At 45.0% G+C, this 19,462-nt stretch overlaps 1 protein-coding gene across 1 annotated transcript in view; it reads right to left on the bottom strand.

Moving 5' to 3' along the window:
- The window catches only part of kif1b (kinesin family member 1B), a 229,691-nt gene extending 211,103 nt beyond the window's left edge, over positions 1-18,588 (bottom strand). The window contains 2 exon segments of the mRNA XM_052039294.1: positions 15,586-15,724; positions 18,140-18,588. Coding sequence (XP_051895254.1) covers positions 15,586-15,691 — 106 coding nt within the window. The 5' untranslated portion in view covers positions 15,692-15,724; positions 18,140-18,588.
- Positions 18,589-19,462: the final 874 nt, after the last annotated feature.

Here is a 19,462-nt window from a genome sequence, read left to right on the forward strand (position 1 = left end):
CAGGCTCGTGAGGCACGACCTGCCCTTACAAAGTCATGCTGACTGTCCCTAATCAACCTATGCTTCTCCAAATGCCCATAAATCCTGTCTCTAAAAATCTTCTCCAGTAATTTGCCCACCACTGAAGTAAGACTCACTGGCCTGTAGCTCCCAGATTTGTCCCGACTCCCTTTCTTGAACGAAGGAACAACATTTGCCACCCTCCAATCATCCGGCACTACTCCTGTGGCCAGTGAGGATGCAAAGATCATCACCAAAGGCGCAGCAATATCTTCCCTCACTTCCCGTAATAACCTTGGATATATCCCATCCGGCCCCGGTGACTTATCTACCCTAATGTTTTTCAAAAGTTCCAGCACATGCTCTTTCCTCACATCAATATGCCTGGTGTATCAGCCTGTTGTATGCCATCCTCACAAATGTCAAGGTCTCTCTCACTGGTGAATACTGAAGCAAAGTATTCATTAAGGACCTCCCCTACCTCTTCCAACTCCAGGCACACGTTTCCTTTTTAATCCCTGATCGATCCTACCCTCTCTCTAGTCATCCTCCTATTCTTCACATATATGTAGAACACCTTGGGGTTTTCCTTAATCCTTAAAGCTCCCTCCTGCATACCTTGTAACTCTCCAGAGCCCTGTCTGATCCTTGCTTTCTACACCTTAGGTAAGCTTCTTTCTTCCTCTCGACAGGTATTCTACATCTCTTGTCAACATTTCCTTCACTCTACCAACTTTACCCTGCCTCAATGGGACAAACCTATCCAGAACACCATGCAAGTACTCCCTAAACAACCTCCACATTTCTGTTGTGCACTTCTCCTAGAACATGTTCCCAATTTACACTCCCAAGTTCTTGTCTAATGGCATAATTCCCCCTCTCCCAATCAAATACTTTCCCATATCATCTGCTCCTATCCCTCTCAAAGGCTACGGTAAAGATCAAGGAGTTATGGTCACCGTCTCCAAAATGCTCTCCCACCGAGAGATCTGAAACCTGATCAGGCTCAGTGCCTAGTACCAGGTTCAGTATGGCCTCTCCTCTAGTCAGCCTGTGTCGGGAATCCTTCCTGGACACACCTAACGTAACTCTGTCCTTTCTATCCCCTTTACACTAAGGAGGTGCCAATCAATATTAGGGAAGTTGAAATCACCCACGACAATAACCCTGTTATTTTTGCACCTCTCCAAAATCTGCCTCCCCATCTGCTCCTCAGTATCTCTGCTGCTATTGGGGGAGGGGGAAGGGGGGAGAGTGATCGCTCCCTTCCTGCTTGTGACTTCCACCCACACTAACCCAGTAGACAATCCCTCCAGGACATGCTCCCTTTCTACAGCTGTGACACTGTCACTGATCAACAAGGCCACTCCCCCACCTCTTTTACCTCCGTCCCTGTCCCTTTTGAAACATCTGAACCCTGGAATATCCAGCAGCCATTCCTGCCCTTGTGATAGCCAAGTCTCTGCAATGGCCACCACATCGTAGTTCCATGTACTTACCCAAGTTCATCACCCTTGTTCCTAATACTTCTCACATTAAAATGGACACACTTCAGCCCATCCAACTGACTGCAATTTTGCCCTTTCAAATGCCTATGCTTCCTCACAGTATTTCTACACTCTGCATCTACTTGTACACTGAATGCACCAACCTCTGACCTATCACTCGGGTTCCCATCCCCCTGCCAAACTAGTTTAAACCCTCCCCAACAACTCTAGCAAATCTGCCTGCAAGAATATTGGTCTCCCTCCAGTTCAGGTGTAACCCATCCCTTTTGTACAGGTTGTACCTTCCCCAGAAGAGATCCCAATGATCCACAAATCTGAAAACCTGCCCCCTGCACCAACTCCTCAGCCAGGCATTCATCTGCCAAATCAACTTGTTCCTGCCCTCACGGATGTGCGGCACAGGCAGCAATCCAGAGATTACTACCCTTGAGGTCCTGCCTAGCTCCCTATATTCCCTCTTCAGGAGCTCATCTCTTTTCCTTCCTACGTTATTGGTACCAATATGTACTCTGACCTCTGGCTGTTTGCCCTCCCACTTCAGAATGCTGTGGACCTGATCCGAGACGTCCCTGACCCTGGCACCCGGAAGGCAACATACCATCCGGGAGTCTCTTTCACGACATGTTAAACAGGCTCTATCCTCCACGTTTCAACTGAAGGGCACTGCAGTGTCATTAAAGAATCAATAAAGGATGAAGGTCTGTGGTGGAAAAAACAGAAGGCGGTAAATAATAAGGAAGTGACTAGATCCTGCTACATCCCCCAAGGTCCACTAACGTGCTTCAAGGAGGAAATCAGCCTACCCTCCCCTGCTTCGTCTGGCCTTTGTGTCACTCCAGACCCACCACTGTAGTCAGCTCTTAACTTGCTCGGAGGCAATTACAGGACAGACAAATGCTGGAACTGTCAGCAACCACCCACATTCTCAGATTGGATAAGTTAAAAAAAAGATTAAAGTGTATGAAGTTCCACGTCCAACGTAATACTATTGTAAAACACAACGATGCTGGAGGAACTCAAGCAGCCAGCAGCATCTGTGGAGAAAAGCAGGCGGTCAACATTTCGGGTCAGGACCCTTCTTCAGGACTGAAGATAGGAAAAGGGGAAGCCCGATATATAGGAGGGAAAAGCAGAGCAGTGATAGTTGGACAAAAGAGGGGAGGCGGGTGGGCACAGGGTGGCGATAGGTAGATGCAGGTAAGAGATAGTGATAGGTAGGTGCGGGGGAGGAGGGGAGAGGGGAAAAAAAGGGGGCGAGGAAAGGGAAGGAGAGAAGCAGCAAGGGTGGGGGGGGGGGGGGTTGGGGGGGAAGGGGGGTGGGGATTACCTAAAGTGGGAGAATTCAATATTCATGCTGTTAGGCTGCAAGGTTCCAAGATAGAAAATGAGGTGCTGTTCCTCCAATTTGCTCTTGGAATTCTCCTGGCAGTGGAGGAGGCCGACGACTGTCGTATCAGAGATAGTGTGGGAGGGGGAGTTGAAGTGACTGTCAACGGGGAGATGCAGGTTGCGGTTACGGACGGAGCGCAGGTATTCTGCGAAATGGTCACCTAGTCTGCCTATCACTGCCTCCCCTCTTCTGTCCACCTATCACTGCTCTGCTTTTCCCTCCTATATATCGGGCTTCCCCTTTTCCTATCTTCAGTCCTGAAGAAGGGTCCTGACCTGAAACGTATAGCGCCTGCTTTTCTCCACGGATGCTGCCTGGCCTGCTGAGTTCCTCCAGCATCATTGTGCTTTTCATCTAGAGTCCAGCATCTGCAGTCCTCTTTCGCTATATTGTATGTGGAGGCTTTTAAACTAAGCTGGCTGTACTCTGGAAGGAGTAGCTTTATACAAGGCACGTCGTAGGGATGGCAAAATATATTCTCATAGTCTGAAGTCCAAGCTATAGACTGTAACAACAGACCAGTGATCAAAAGGTTTGAGACTGAGATCACCGACCAAGCAGAAAGCCACAAGGATGTTCAGACTTTTTAAAAAAGTTAAACACAACAATGAACCAGGACCAGGCAGAGAGACTAACAAACTTTATAACAGCAATGTAGCAGGCACGGTAGTGTAGTGGTTAGCGTAACACTATTACAGCACCAGCAACCTGAGTTCAATTCCGGCCACTGTCTGTAAGGAGTTTGTACATTCTCCCCGTGTCTGCGTGGGTTTCCTCCGGGTGCTCTGGTTTCCTCCCACATTCCAAAGACGTTAGGAAGTTGTGGGCGTGCTATGTTGGCGCCGGAAGCGTGGCGACACTTGCAGGCTGCCCCCAGAACACTACGCAAAAAAGATGTATTTCACTGTGTGTTTCAATGTACATGTGACTAATAAAAGATATCTTAACCCCTCAACCCAATCCCACAAAGACTATTTCAAAGAGTCACTCCCAAAGTTCTGGTCAATAATTTTCTGTCAATTAACATCACAAGAGATTATCTGGCCTTGTTGCACTTTGGCTGCCACATTTCACACATTACAAGAGTGGTTGAACTTCAGAAGGGTTTCATTGGCTGTAAAGCACTTAGGGACATCCAGAGGACGTGAAAGGCTCTGCGCATCTTAGACCACCAGGTCTATGCTGGCTCTGAAATCCCATTAACCCTAGTCCCCGTATCTCCTTGCACCATGTTCCCTCTCACACATGCCCATCAACTCCCCTTTGATTCCATTCTGCCTTTAAATCTACACTCACTGGCAACTTACAGCAGCCAATTTAACCTACCCACACCTCATTGGAATGTGGAAGGAAACCAGAGCACCCAGAAAAAACCCAAGCAGTCACAGGGAAAACACTCAAAACTCCACACAGTCAGCATCAGAAGTCAGGATTGAACCTGGATCCATAAAGTAACAACACCAACAGCTGTGCCACCGTGCCACTACAGAAATGTAAGTCTCTTCTTATTGCTTTATTCTGCTGCTTAAATCTGCCTTGGAAATGCGAGCAGGAATCAGAAGCTACAAGCAAGCTCTTGGTTCCACTTTCTCCCTTCTTGCTCTCAGAAGAAAGATGAAAAGATGATGATCAATCATTATCTGTGCAAGAAATAAATACTTATTCTTGTTGAGGATCAAAACTAATAAGTTATTAAAGATACACAAGTCCCAAGATGCACAGTCACTATGTCAGGCTCTTCCAGTCTTCTGCTTTCTTCATCCAGCTCAGCAGAAGTAGTTCAACACTTAGCTAACGAATCACAGAGAAGAAAACCTCTGCCAATAGTTGATCTCACTATCCCACATTATCTCCCTCGTCATCCCATGGATCTATCTTTACCATCTCTACTTCACCACCCCTAACCCAGATGGTCTGAAGAGAGAGTCAGCTGCCACATGTACACTGACATCAACCAGCTGTACTTCCATTATCAGCCATGGCTCAGTGGTTAGGACTTCACACGTGGGTCACACGATCCAGGATCAGTTCTGTCCCAAAAGGTTTGTCACAAAGACATCCAAGCTGATGTTCCAGCGCAGTACAAGGGGAGCACAGTGATGACAGGTGCCATCTGATGAGATAGTAAATCATGGCCCAGTCCTTTCTCTCAAGTGGAAGCAAGAGATGCAGTGGCACTATCTTAGAGCAGCAGGGATATTACCCCTGGAGTCCCGGCTGATATTTGTTTCTCAATCACTTCATAAAAACAGATCAGCTGGTCAATATCACATTGCTTTCGTGGGAGAAGCGAGAGGGGCCTCAGAAGACTTGCATTTCGATAGCACCTTTGTTTCCCTGTCAGCCCTGAAGCATTTTCCAGTCATTGATCACTTCTGAAGTGAAATTGCTGTTGAGCGCAGGAAAGTTGGGGTCACAATTTCACTTCAGACACGTATCGATGACTGGAAAGTGTGCTAGCAGTGGTCCTGAAAGGGAAGCAAAGGCGCTATCGAAATGCAAGTCTTTCCTCCTTTCTCATTACCAGCAGTCCTGAGCTCCCTCTTACTTCTGTGCTATCAAGCTCTTTGTCTGACAATCGGGTCTTTGGTCAATTATAATTCAGTCAATTCCCATGCATTTTCTACAAGGTGAGCTGTCCCAACCCAGATCAACGTAAACGTGAAGTTCATGACACAAAGGCAAATTCAAAGTATAGTAAATCAGAGCAATCTATCGTGATAGGGCAGGCACGGTAGTGTAGTGGGCAGGCACAGTAGTGTAACAGTTAGCGTAACGCTCTACAGCGCTAGCAACCCGGGTTCAATCCCAGCTACTGTCTGTAAGGAGTTTGTACGTTCTCCCCATGTCTGCATGGGTTTCCTCTGGGTGCTCCGGTTTCCTCCCACGTTCCAAAAAGACATACGGGTTAGGAAGTTGTAGGCATGCTATGTTGGCGCCGGAAGCGTGGCGACACTTGCGGGCTGCCCCCAGAACACTCTATGCAAAAAGATGCATTTCACTGTGTTTCGATGTATATGTGACTAATAAAGATATCTTAAAAAAGATATTGGTAATTTGTTTTTAAAGAAACTAGCATATATGAAGATAAATACTTGATTGTGGAGTCAATCCTAAATGAGGGTACATCAGAAGGCTCTAAAAATAAATCAATGTACTGACACTACTGATAGGCTAGTGTGAGAAGACAAGGACAGAAATCAAGTATGCAAGATCACTGCTGGTGCAGTGTGCTCCAAAGCCAAAATAGATTTGGAACGTGAATCGACCTTGTAGGAATTTGAGCAGCACAGATTAAAAATAATAAATCAGCATCACAAACTCCTTATGAGAATTTGCTGGTACCTCATAGACCACACGTGGGAAATAAACAAACTTCCCCAGCAACGAGCCGTGTGAAATATTATGTCACTGCTACATTGGCGTCACAGGTTCATTTTGAAAGGCTCCATTTTGAAGACCTTATCGAGATGACACCACACTTCTGCGGCCCTCCCTTTCCTCCTCCAACGAGGACACGTTAGTGCCGACGGCCTTTTGGTATTTACCCCACCTTTATGCAGGAACTTAAACAGAAAAGCAGTGGCCTGGTTTGAAAATCCCTACATAAATTCACATCTCTCTATCTCTGCAATTGCCCCCAGCCCTCAAAAGCCCCTATCTCACACCACTCCACTGGGATGCAGCAGGTCAGAGGCAACCGAAAACTCAGCTTCAGTTACTCAGATTCTTATTGTGGAACTTCAAACTCCTAACCTGTTAAAAACCTCACATCTTTTCCTACTCACATCTCACCCTTCCTGGTTTTCCAATAAATCCATTCTTAAACACAACTTTGCATTAACAGTGCTACAGTGCTCTGATAATCTAGCACACCAGATGCTATTCTTATTAATACCCCAACATACTTATAATTCACCGTTTTTTAAAAAAGATATTACACAGTGTTCTAATCAATTTCCCAATGAACCCAGTGAGTTGAAAGGGAGCTCGTTCAACATCATCTGGTGAGCCAGACATGAACCATCGGGGTTTCTGAATAGTCAGACAGTGGATTATTGGAGTTTTATTGAATATAGCACCATTTACTGAAAATGGGTCTGCTCAAGGCAAGCTTCATTCTACACCTTAATTGCTATCCACATCCAAAATACATACACCACCCACCACTTCCCAATACTGGGAATACAGTGATAGAGAGTAGGGAAAGAAGCCTTGGAAATCTACCTCATTCAAGGATACTGTCACCTCCACCACCCAGCTAAGAATGAACCAGTGGCCACCAAGTGCAAGTGCATTTAATCTACGATGAACCATATGGTGTTCCTCCCCAGTTAATCCAACCATTTTGTAAGAAACAACCTAAGCTGTAACTTTAGTAATAACTGTTTCACGATTGTTAAATACATTTTAAAAAATCAGTTGTACTTCAAAAAAGGCACCTAATTATACAAAAGCTCAAACAGTTAAGATTTAATAGCAGTTATGCAGTAATTTGCAGCACTAACTAATTTTACCAGGAAATTAGTCAAGTCTAACAACGATCTCAAAATTACTTGCAATCCACAGTGATTACTGTTCTCCAAGTCAAGTACAGAACTGGCCATCTAAAATTACAAAAATGGTTATCAAGACCTATTTTAGATCACCGACCCATAAAGTGCCCACAGAAAAAGTACTTCAGAAGTATACATATTTCCTTCCTTTTCCTCAGATAGGTTTTCTTCTCTATAATCAACTTTTTCTGCAACATTCCAAAGCAGCCAGACGGATATATGATCCAAATAACTAAATTCAGTTGCAATATCTGAACCAATGCCATTTAAAACTCGCCCACAACGGGATACGTTGGAGTAAGTAAGAAGTCAATTCTTCTTTCAGTTTTGTCAACAAAATAATATCAAACTTTCATTGCACCTGTGCATACACGTACTCGTGCATATGACAATAAACTCGACTTTGACTTTGTGACTTCTCACACATAACTAAATCAATTCATTGGGACAAAATGTACTTACTTTGTACCGAGTTTGGACAAGGTATAATGCATAGTTCCTGACTTCCGGACCCGAACTCGGGCAGCACAGAAGGACTGGAGATGAGATGCCTACACATCCCCCATAAAAAGGCCCCCACGGCAGTCTGAGGCAAGGCCTCAGGTTCCGTCGCCTGAGGGCTAGTCACCATTTGTTGACTGCTCCACTTTGCAAGATGGCCACGGCACCAAGCCCGAGCTCAAATTAAACCATCGTGGCTGCGAAAGGTTTGTGCACCGTGGAGACTGCATGGAGAGGTGAACACTAGGCATGGTCCAGGACAAGTACAATCCTGCCACCACTCCTTTCTGAAATTATCATTTAAACTCACTCTACAGCTCTCCTCCATCACACTGAAGGAAATCAGTAACCTAGATTGAGAATAAGTAAAAAGATTTAGAGTTACAGCCTGAAAACACTTTATTATTAAGACTTAGTTACACGTGCCAAATAGGATTACTTCAAGTCCGTTTTGAAAACCTTATCAAACTGCAATTTTTTAATCTTTAATTGTACATCTGGTTTCCTTTTGAAATTAATGACTGAATGTGCTACCTCCAACCTTGATTTGCCACTTATCATCTGGTTGCTGACCCTCCTGCCGGAATAAACAGCTTCTCTTCACCAATATTAGAACTGTCCAAAATTTAAATATTATGTGGGTTCAGACTTTAAATCCTAATTAGTTGAAGCCCCAATAAAAATCAGTTCAGAATGCGATCTCCTAGATATTAATTGCAGCACAGGAACGCCTGCAGTATCAGCTTTCTATGAGCACTGGATTCATTTCCGCACTTTTAATGCAGTATCCGAGCCTCGTGAACAGATCAATAATCCCTCCTTTAACAGCTACAGAAACACTGTGCTGCAAAGACAGATCAAGTTAACAGAGAGCCAGAAAGGACTATAATTCGTGCAGCAGGCTGGCAAGAGCATGCAATGTGACAAGTTCTTGCAACATAATAAAAACTTCTTAACTAAATTATCAACAAGTAATCACAAAACCACTAAATCCCAGCAGTAAAGATAACCACTTCAATAACCCTTCTTCCAAAGGAATACGGGGGACAGCCGCTCCCTTTCGCACCTAATGTACACACGTTTGCTATTGCTGGTTTTAATGGGGTGGGGGGGGGGGGGGGGGGGGGGGGGGGGGGGCGGGGGGGGGGGGGGGGTGGGCTGGGGGGGGGGGGGAATGATAGCTTCCCCTCACAATTTGGGATGTGGAAAGGGTGTAGAAGAGGTTTTACCGGGATGCTACCTGGATTAGAGGGTATGAAGCTACAAGGAAAGGATGGTTGGACAGACTTGGGTTGGTTCTCACTAGAGCTTCGGAGGGGGGGGGGGGGTCAGAGGCTGAGGGAGACTACCGATAGAGGTTTTTTAAATTACGAGAAGGCTAGATAGGGTAGACGGTCAGAACCTTATCCCCTGGGTAGAATATCAAATACCACAGGACATGCTTTTAAAGGTTTTGGGAGGGGTGGTTGGGGGGGGAGGGGGGGTGGAGAAGAGTTTAAAGGTGATGTGAGGGGCAAGTTTTTTTTGTGTGTAGACAATGGTAGGTGCCTGGAATGGGTTACCAAGGACAGCAGTGGAAGCAGGCAGTTTGGAGGAGTTTAAGAGGTTTTTGACATGAATATGAAATGGAGGGATATACATAATACACAGGAAGAGGACATTTAGTATAAATTGGCATCAAGATCAGCACAACATTGTGGGCTGAATGGCCTGTCCAGTGCTGTACTAAGTTCCATGTTTAATTCAATACCCTGAAAGAGACAAATAAAGAGCTCCTAGGTAAGAAAGATCCATATTCATTTATTGCCTCTTATAATCTCTCTATGGTGTGTGTACTTGATGCTAATCTGATCTCAACTTTTAACACCATTACTTCACCATTTTCTTTGAGAATGAAATCATAAAAGGTATCACCAGACCGCAATCATAGTTACAATTTTCTGACTCAACGGCAATATGATATGATTGTGGGTGCAAAGCAAAATAACCGATCCTGTACTAAATTCAAAAATATGCAAATTTTCTTTTGCATTTCAATTGCATATCAGCTACATTCTTTAAAAGAGAAAAATATTGCAGGGCTCAGGTGAAAGAACAAAATGGAGCTAATTAGATAAATCTTATAAAGACAGATAAATTAATAGAGAATATTATCTGTATGACTTTCATTGTATTGATTTTATGGAACACTTAAAGAATATTACCCTAAAGCAACATCAAAAAGTTAGAGTTTGCTTTCAACTAAATTGTGTCTTGTGAAATGATATGGACACCAGTAACAGGAACTAGGACTCGCGTTTGTTGGAGGACACCTTTGACATAAAGTGCTTGCATGTGCTTTTGTTTTGAGAAAGACATCCACACTTTTAACTGGTTGAACCGAAATATCTTCCTAATCACTTCAACATTACTCTTGTGGTTTGACTTCATTGCAAGCCCTCTGGATAAATGTGCCTTAAGGTGCTTCCAGCCTTGTTGGCGAAGCATTGTTTATTAAACTAATTCTATGATCTCAAATGTAACAAGAAGCCAACCCATAAGGATTGCACATTTTAGTGAATTTAGTGCAGTATCCATTATACTCTATAGTGGCTGCAAACAAAAGCCAAAGTAGTAATTATAACCCTTACACAGGTATAGTTCCAGTCTAGTGAGATTTAAACCACAATGTATAATTTTTCCCCACCTGCGGCTCCTTCAACATTGAGCAGGTTTCACAATGCACCTTGACTATCATTTTCCCTCAAAAAGTTTTATATTTTTTATATACAGAAACTGAGAAAATGCACTTTTCAGTCACTTTAACAAAATCTCCAGCCTTATTCTGAGCTTACACAGCCACTAAAGCCATCAAGCTAGAATGTGCCAAATGCCAGCTGCTCTTCTCAGAAGTGTCCCCGAGCACTATGCATATAAACAGTCATGGAAAAAAAACATTTGTGTCCAACGGCAACCAAGTGTCGCTAATTACGGATTGGTTTCTTGTCATATTTGAGAGCACAGAATCGGTTTAATAGGTCACCAGCGCAAAAAGTCATGTATAGCAAAGCATCTTAAAACACAATAGACTGGAGAAGCTCCAATAAAGTCAAACCACTTAAGCAATAAAGTCAACATGAATGCTCAAGGAATCTGGAAAATATTTGAGTTCAACCACTTGGCTGGAAAAATAAATGCAAACACTTTGTCAAAGGTGTCCTACAACAAACAGTGCCTGTTACTAGTGTTAATATCCACCATCACACTGGCCAAGATTTTACTGGGTTTTCTAATATTGCTGGAGGTGAAATGAAGGCCAAATGCCAGCAAGCTGTGCTTGTGTTGTGTGTATATCAGTATCCATTAAAACCCAACATCTTGCTTGGCTGTAATGACGATTAGCTTGCACCAATTCTGATTGACCCCCAGGAGCACAATCAAGGACAATCGGGCTTACAGGTTAAAATGTTCTGCACAATTATTCCATAAAAGATTGCAGTAGCATTCAAGTACGGACTAGTATTAAAAAGGCTGAAGACACGAGGTCCGATCACAGTACAACTGCTGGTGAATTTGATTTCAATAAATGGGGAATTAAAAAGCTAGTAACAATAATAGTAACCACAAAACTACCAGATGTCATAAAAATCCAGCTGGTCCCATGTCCTTCAGGGAAAGAAATCTGCTGTCCTTACGCAGTTTGGACAATAGATTTATAGTAACATGGTTGATTCTCAACTGGCCTTGAAAGCCACTCAGTTCAGAGGCAATTAGGAATGGGCAATAAATATTGACCAGGTCAGTGACACTTACATCCACTGAATGGAAAAATAACTGAAGTCGTGAATTACAACTTTACACACACACCTATATACACACACCATCCCTGAGGAAAAACCAAGGGTAGTGAGCAAAGTCTGAATGCCACAAAAGATATTGGAAACTGGATGAAAAAGCCAGCACAATTTTAAAGGCAGCATATAAACCTGAACATATGAATCATTTCTATTGTTATATATTACTCATAACACCAATTATTTCTAACCTCTCAGAGCATCCATTCCACAATGAAGTGTATTGCTAGGGGTAAAACTAACAGCTTGGCATCTTCACTTGTCCCGGAGTAAATTGTATGTCTGGCAATCTAATTAAAGTAAATTCTCAATCAATCTGCCAAAGTTCACCACCCTGAAATTTCTGTTGGCTCAAATAACCTGTAATTGGGTTTACACCAGCCAGCTACAGTAGTAATTTGTTGCCATTAAATAAAAATCTCAATAAAGCATTCTCCACAACTAAGAAGTGTTCAAGACTTGGTCTCCTATTTCATTTTCTCCTGCCCCTTCCCTCATTCTCCCGAGCCAACTCTCGGTGGGTGCTGTTCCAAAGAGTCCAACACCACCACCATGTCCCACCAAGGGACCATAACAAAGAATCACAGAAATGCTATAGCTCAAAAGATTACACATCCCAGCAAATCCATTCCAGTCGTGCAAGACAATCCTGCTCCCCAACCTCTCCCCATAACCTTGCAAATTCTTTCCTTTTAGATACATATCCAGCTCCGTTTTCAACACCACAATTGAACCTGCCTTCACTACAACCTCTGGCAATGCATTCCAGACTTTTACCACGCACTGTGTCAAAATATTTTTCTTCATGTCACTTTTGGTTTCTGTCAGTCACCTTCATTCGATGCCTTCTGGTTCTCAAGCCTTCTGCCAGTGGGAACAGTTTCTCCTCACCCACTCTCTCTAGACCTCTCAATGTCTCCTGTTCCAAGCAGGACCACTTCCATTTCTCCAACCTACCTACATAACTAAGCACTCGCTCCTAGAATCATCCCAAGGCTTTGACATCTTCCATAAAGTGCAGAGCTCTGAACTCTGGTTGCTAACTCCTGTGAACTCAATCAGTTCAGAAGCACAGAGGCCTCTCAAACTTATTCCATCATCCATTCCATTCAGACACAAGAGTTCCAAAACAACAAATCAGGGCATGACTAATTTTACACTTCAGAGCTGTCCAGCCCAAGGGGACCCATGAATACTGCAGCACTCCAATTTCATCTCAGTCAGAGACAATCCTCAGGCTTTCTATTCTACAGATCTTAGAATAACCCATAGGTGATGCTTCATCACCCATAGGAGATGCACGATGGTTGAGCCAGTACAATTAAGGCATTATATCATGTAGCCATGAGACCAAATGCCTCAGTACAAAAACCAAAAGCCATATAATATTATCATCAAATTGCAAATTTTATCTTGCTCTCCTGTGAGGTTAATAGGCAAGCTTCCTTCTCACGTAAATGCATTAGAATCTTGGTTGCCCCAGTACATTTTCTGAATATATTTACAAAGGTTGTGACTTGGAGTATAATTGAACCAAGTAATTCCGGCTCAAGTAATTCCAGATTTCCCCTTATAACTTTCAGCAACAGAAATCTATAATGTGCATTTTCTGATACAATGCAGCACCACAAGTACTTTATTAAAAAGTTCTACTCAAAGGTTGAATATAATGACCAAGGGAGATCACAGATTATTTCATCAATATAACATTAAAGCACAAACTCTGCTCTCCCCTCAACACCTTAAGCTCCTGTGACATCAAAGTGTACATGGGTCAGCCATGCTTTCCTCTCACTCCTGAGACAGTCACGGAAGGCTAATTGCAAGGATCAGTGGTGAACATTGATGTTGGATCTGATGCCAACGAACAATATCCATCTGTAGACATAAGAGACTGCAGATGCTAGAATCTAGAGGAAAAAACTGCTAGAGGAACCCAGCATGTCAGGCAGCATCTGTAGAGGGAAATGCACAGTTGATGTTTCAGGTCGAGACTCTTCATCTGGACTGAAAGGTAGAGGGGAGGTAGGCAGGAGAAGAGGCAAGGGGAAGGGGTGGGGCAGGACAAGAGCTGGCGAGTGATAGGTGGATCAAGGTGGAGGAGGAGTGACTGGCAGATGGAGGAGGGAAGAGTGGAAATAACGATAAGAGGCTGGAACAGAGGACGAGTAATGAGTTGTACACATTTGATACATTATATAGAAAACACACTCATCATCCCCAGAACTTTTTTTTTACAAATCAGTTCAGGCCAATAGGAATTTTCAGATTTGAACATAATACACATCCATCTGCGACAGCAGCAAAATTTAAATAAAGAAAGGAAAATAACCAGTCCATTGAACTTTTCAGTACACCCATCACAAGAGGCAAGTAGAAAACTTGCAGCTCTTGGGTTACAGATTAAACACTAAGGAGTTCAAAGCGAAAAATCAATAAAATAGTGCGACACAAAAGATTCAGTAGTTTCAAATCTTTTTCAAAAAAAACATTAAAGATTCTGTCTGGTATTCTTCACCCACCCGAACAATACAAGGTGGTTATCTGCAGCAATCTGCGTCATTTTGAAGACATGCAATCAGATCCAACCATGTGCCGAGAGCAGACTTGCAGTCAACAGCTTCCCTTTCATTCTTTCAATATTAATGATAATTTTCCTCGTATCAGGACACATCAGCTTTAATAAGATATTTTATGTTCCCATTTAATGCAAAAATAAATTGATATTTTTCCTAATCCTTAACATTATGTTGAGGATTAAAATAATCATCATTTGGATAATCTACATTGAACGGATGAGGCAAATCCAGTCCCTTCCCCCACCTACCAGCCCAGTCAGCACAAAATTAAACATGCCTGGAATACTTGATCAGCACTACAGCACAGGAAATGCTCGGTACACACACACACACACACACACACACACACAAAATCAAAACAATTCCAGATAGCATTATAGCATCTAGATGGCCAAATTACTCAGAGCAACGCACTACATTAAAAAAACAATTTTAGATTGCACATGTTTACAGCTACTGGCTTGTGGAAGCATTGCTGGTCTGTCAATATATATTCCCAGCAATGAATACTGTATAACAAATTTCATCAATGTGTCTTTGAATATGCAATGTTGATGCCTGTGATGACTGCACATTTAAAAAGGCAGAGTGCTCATTGCAAAAAGTTTACCACTGTAAAAGAGGAACATCAAGAAGGATGCGATTCAACAATCAGAACATTCTTTTGGATGTACGTTAGAGTGGATGGTAGCACTTGAGCTATTGTTGTGCATCTTGCAAGGATACACATAGTTAAAGGCAACCACTGCAACACATTCCCTTTCCGAAACATCAGAAAGCAAATTATCACCAGTTTTGAGGTCAACGGGATTATTCTTGGGTTGAACTAACGCTGACTGTACCCTCACTTAATCTTAAGTATCACAAAAATGTCATAAATTAAACATGAATGCCGTTTTAAGAAAGCAGACAGCAAATGAATTGGTAATTCAGCTAAATTGGTGCAAAGTCATTACATGTTTTTCTGCAGGTCAAATGCATAGACTCCAGAAAGATTGCCACTGTAGGAGACGTGCAAAAGATAAATGTTCCAAATATTGCACCAGGATCTGCGTTTCACAAAGGAAGGTGGTGCCTGCTACTCAGCGGCATGTTAAAAGCAACCTGATGCCTTGTGACTGCATCTGCAGTGTAGCATAGTCAAAGTCAATGAATCTGCGTGACGTAGTGGGATTCAAGGGGAGCCGAGCGGAGAGGAAGGCGGATGGTTTCACTTACTGGTGGAGCTGCCTTGCATCTGGATGATGCATTTGGATTCCTTGCTGATCTCCCTGGAGTTAAAGGGTCTCACACGGACCGCCACTTTGACTGACGCCCCAGACATCTTGCTTTCTCTCTGACTCACAGCAGCCGGCCCCTACATCAAAAGATTGCAACGGGACATGTGTTAGCTAAACCACTCTCTCTCTCTCTCTCACACACACACACTCAAAAATCCATCAGCACAGTGTTTTGATCACTTTTCCAGCTGTTACATTGCAAACATAGCTGCCGGATCGATACTGCGATGAGGTTCAAGCAGCCCAACCTCAAGAGCATCCAATCCATTGATCCAATATCCAGATAGGCAGGGCCTCCCTCCCCTCTCCCCTCCCCCCTCACTCACCTCTCCCCCCCTCCCCCTCACTCACCTCTCCCCCCTCCCCCTCACTCACCTCTCCCCCCTCCCCCTCACTCACCTCTCCCCCCCCTCACTCACCTCTCCCCCCCTCACTCACCTCCCCCCCCTCACTCACCTCTCCCCCCCCCCCCCTCACTCACCTCTCCACACACAAACATCCAAACCTCTCCCATTCACTTCACCACCCCCCTTCACACACACATCCACATCCAGCCCCCACATCCGAAAAAATACACTCGGAATCCGACTCCCTCCCACATTTCATGCCCAGAGACAGATCCTGCCAACAGCCATTCAAACATTTAGCACTCCTGCCTCACACCAGGGGGATATTCAGGCAAAAAGGAGCAGATATGTTACATATAAAAAAATTTTAAACTACATTTTACAGTGACTTGGTACCAATTTATCAATTGAACCGAATGGCTAGGAGTCAGCTTTAAAAAATTAACCAAGAGTACACGCCCTTGATCTGCAATGAGACAAACAAATCAGTTCCAGGCTCCCGGGCGAACAGAATCTTTCCAGCCGCCCAACGCGACCACATCTCGGACAGTCCAGGCCCGTCCCGGCGCTCCTCGCCACACTTCCAGCAGCTTTCTGTTCCAAAATTAAAGGGGAGGAGCTCGCATTTAACGAAAAAATAAACTCCAGAACGAAACCAGCGATTCAAATCTTCCTGACTGGCGGGTAACTTTTATTGAAAATAATCCGAATCGGTTAAAAGGAAGTTCAGAAGATCAGTTATCCTCTGGGGAAATGTCACACAGTGCGATCCCACACTGCAAGTTCAGACGGATTGGGGGAGGGGAAAGGGGGGAAAGACCCCGTCAGTGCACTCTTTAAGCAGATTATCCCGTGGTAACCCACCCTCCCCTCCCCACACACAAACCTACCCTCACAGCGCTCCCCCCTCATCCATTCCAACACTCACCCCCACCCGTCACCCATCCACTCCCCACACTCAACCCACCTCCTGTATTTCCACCAACCTTCCCAATTTCCCAGGTCATTCACACCCCAGAGTGATCCAACATCCAATCCATTGATCCAATACCCAGATAGGCAAGACCCCCTCCACACACACACACACACACGCCCAACCCCCCCCATTCACATCACCCCCTCACACACCCAACCCCCCATTCACATCATCCCCTCACACACACACCCAACCCCCCATTCACATCACCCCCTCACACACACGCCCAACCCCCCATTCACATCACCCCCTCACACACACGCCCAACCCCCCATTCACATCACCCCCTCACACACACGCCCAACCCCCCATTCACATCACCCCCTCACACACACGCCCAACCCCCCATTCACATCACCCCCCTCACACACACACGCCCAACCCCCCATTCACATCACCCCCTCACACACACGCCCAACCCCCCATTCACATCACCCCCTCACACACCCAACCCCCCATTCACATCACCCCCCTCACACACACGCCCAACCCCCCATTCACATCACCCCCCCTCACACACACGCCCAAACCCCCATTCACATCACCCCCCCTCACACACACGCCCAAACCCCCATTCACATCACCCCCCTCACACACACGCCCAACCCCCCCATTCACATCATCCCCCTCACACACACGCCCAACCCCCCATTCACATCACCCCCACACACTTCACCCCCCCACACACACACACACATACAACCCTCCTTTTCAGATCAAGACCCCCCAGCACCAAATACAAATGCAACCCCCCCATTCACATCACCCCCCACACACACACCCAACCCCCCTCATTCACATCACCCCCCATTCACTTCACCCCCCCCACACACACACATATACAACCCTCCCTTTCAGATCGACCTCCCCAGCACCAAATACAAATGCAACCCCCATTCACATCACCCACACACACACCCAACTCCCCATTCACATCACCCTCCCCATTCACCACCCCCCCCACACACACATATATATAAACAACCCTCCCTTTCAGATCAAGACCCCCCCAACACCAAATACAAATGCAACTCCCCACTCACTTCTCCCCAACCCCCCCCCCCCACACACACACATCCAAACCCTTCCCCCCTCACAAACAAAATGCACATCCAAGGCTCCCTGCGGGATACACATCTGAACCCCTACCCCACCCCCAACGCTGTTACCTCGCTGGGAAAACGGGAAGCTCCGGGAGCGGACGGGACGGGACGGGACGGCTGGGCTCGGGAAGCAGCCGCAACAATGTTACAGCTGGCGGCGGGCGGATACAATTGTAGCCGATGTGTCACAACACTCCAAGCCCCATGACAGACAGCCCCGGGCTCCGGGCTCCCGGTCCTGCCGGCTTCAGCCTCCAGCTATCCGCAATCTCTTCTCGGCAAAGTGCATTCGAACTAAAGGACCGCCGGGGAGCAAAGATCCAAGTGCAGAGGAGGAATCTAAAAACAAAATATTCAGTTCTCAATCTGAAAGCGGAGAGCAAAGTAACAACGCCGGCCGCTTCTCCTCGGGCATTACGTCAGCCTTCCTGTGATTGACGGCGCCGCCTCCCTGTGGGAATGTCAGTTGTCGCCATCGGGTTAGTGGAGCCAATGGGAGCCGCGTGGAGGCGGGACTTCGGCCTGACGATGACGTAACGATGCGGGATGGCTGTGGGCCGGCGGCTCGGCATGCGCCCTGCTGCCACCTCGCGTCAGGAGGCTGTGTTGCAGAGGACGGCTGGAGGGCTGGAGGGAAGCCCGGGCTGTGCAGAATATTCGGCGTGAAACCGTTTGCAAACCCATTTTAAGATCTTAAGAGACGAACAAGAAGGCAGCAGGTAAATAAAAACAAAATTAAAACTAGAGCTGCTGGGAAATATTCATCACTGGTGAAGAAAAGACTTGCGTTTCTATAGCGCCTTTCTCATCTTTGACTACATTCCCAAATTGCTTTACAACCAATCATGTATCTTTAACATACGTTGGATGTGGTAGTGTAGAAAACGACAATGTTTGCAGTAACAAACGGTCTGCTGGAGGAACTCAGCCGGTCGAGCAGCATCTATGGAGTGAAAGGTATTGTCATCAGGACCGCTCATATTTTTCACACTGCAATTCCTACACGAACCCGTATATAATAACCAGTTAATCTATTCTAGTGATTTTCATTGAGGGAAAAGGCTTGCTTCTATTCGAAGTAGTACCCTGTTTTTGAGATGCATTCTCAGTTTAATATCCAAGAGAACAGTTAACATTCCAACAACTTGTACTTCACTTCAGATCCCTTGATTTTTCTTAATATTAACATGAAAATATCAGTCTCTGCCTGGAATATACTTGACAACTCATCCCCAACACCATAGCCTTTGAAACAGTAAAATATCCTGAGACACTTCACATCAACAGCAAACAATATTCAACAGTGAGTCACGTAAGGAGGCAGACCACCAAAAGCTTAGTCAAATATAAACCCTCCTCCAAATCTTGGTTCTCTTCTTTTCTTATGGA

This window comes from Pristis pectinata, chromosome 26, assembly GCF_009764475.1.
Source record: "Pristis pectinata isolate sPriPec2 chromosome 26, sPriPec2.1.pri, whole genome shotgun sequence".
Taxonomy (NCBI): Eukaryota; Metazoa; Chordata; class Chondrichthyes; order Rhinopristiformes; family Pristidae; genus Pristis; species Pristis pectinata.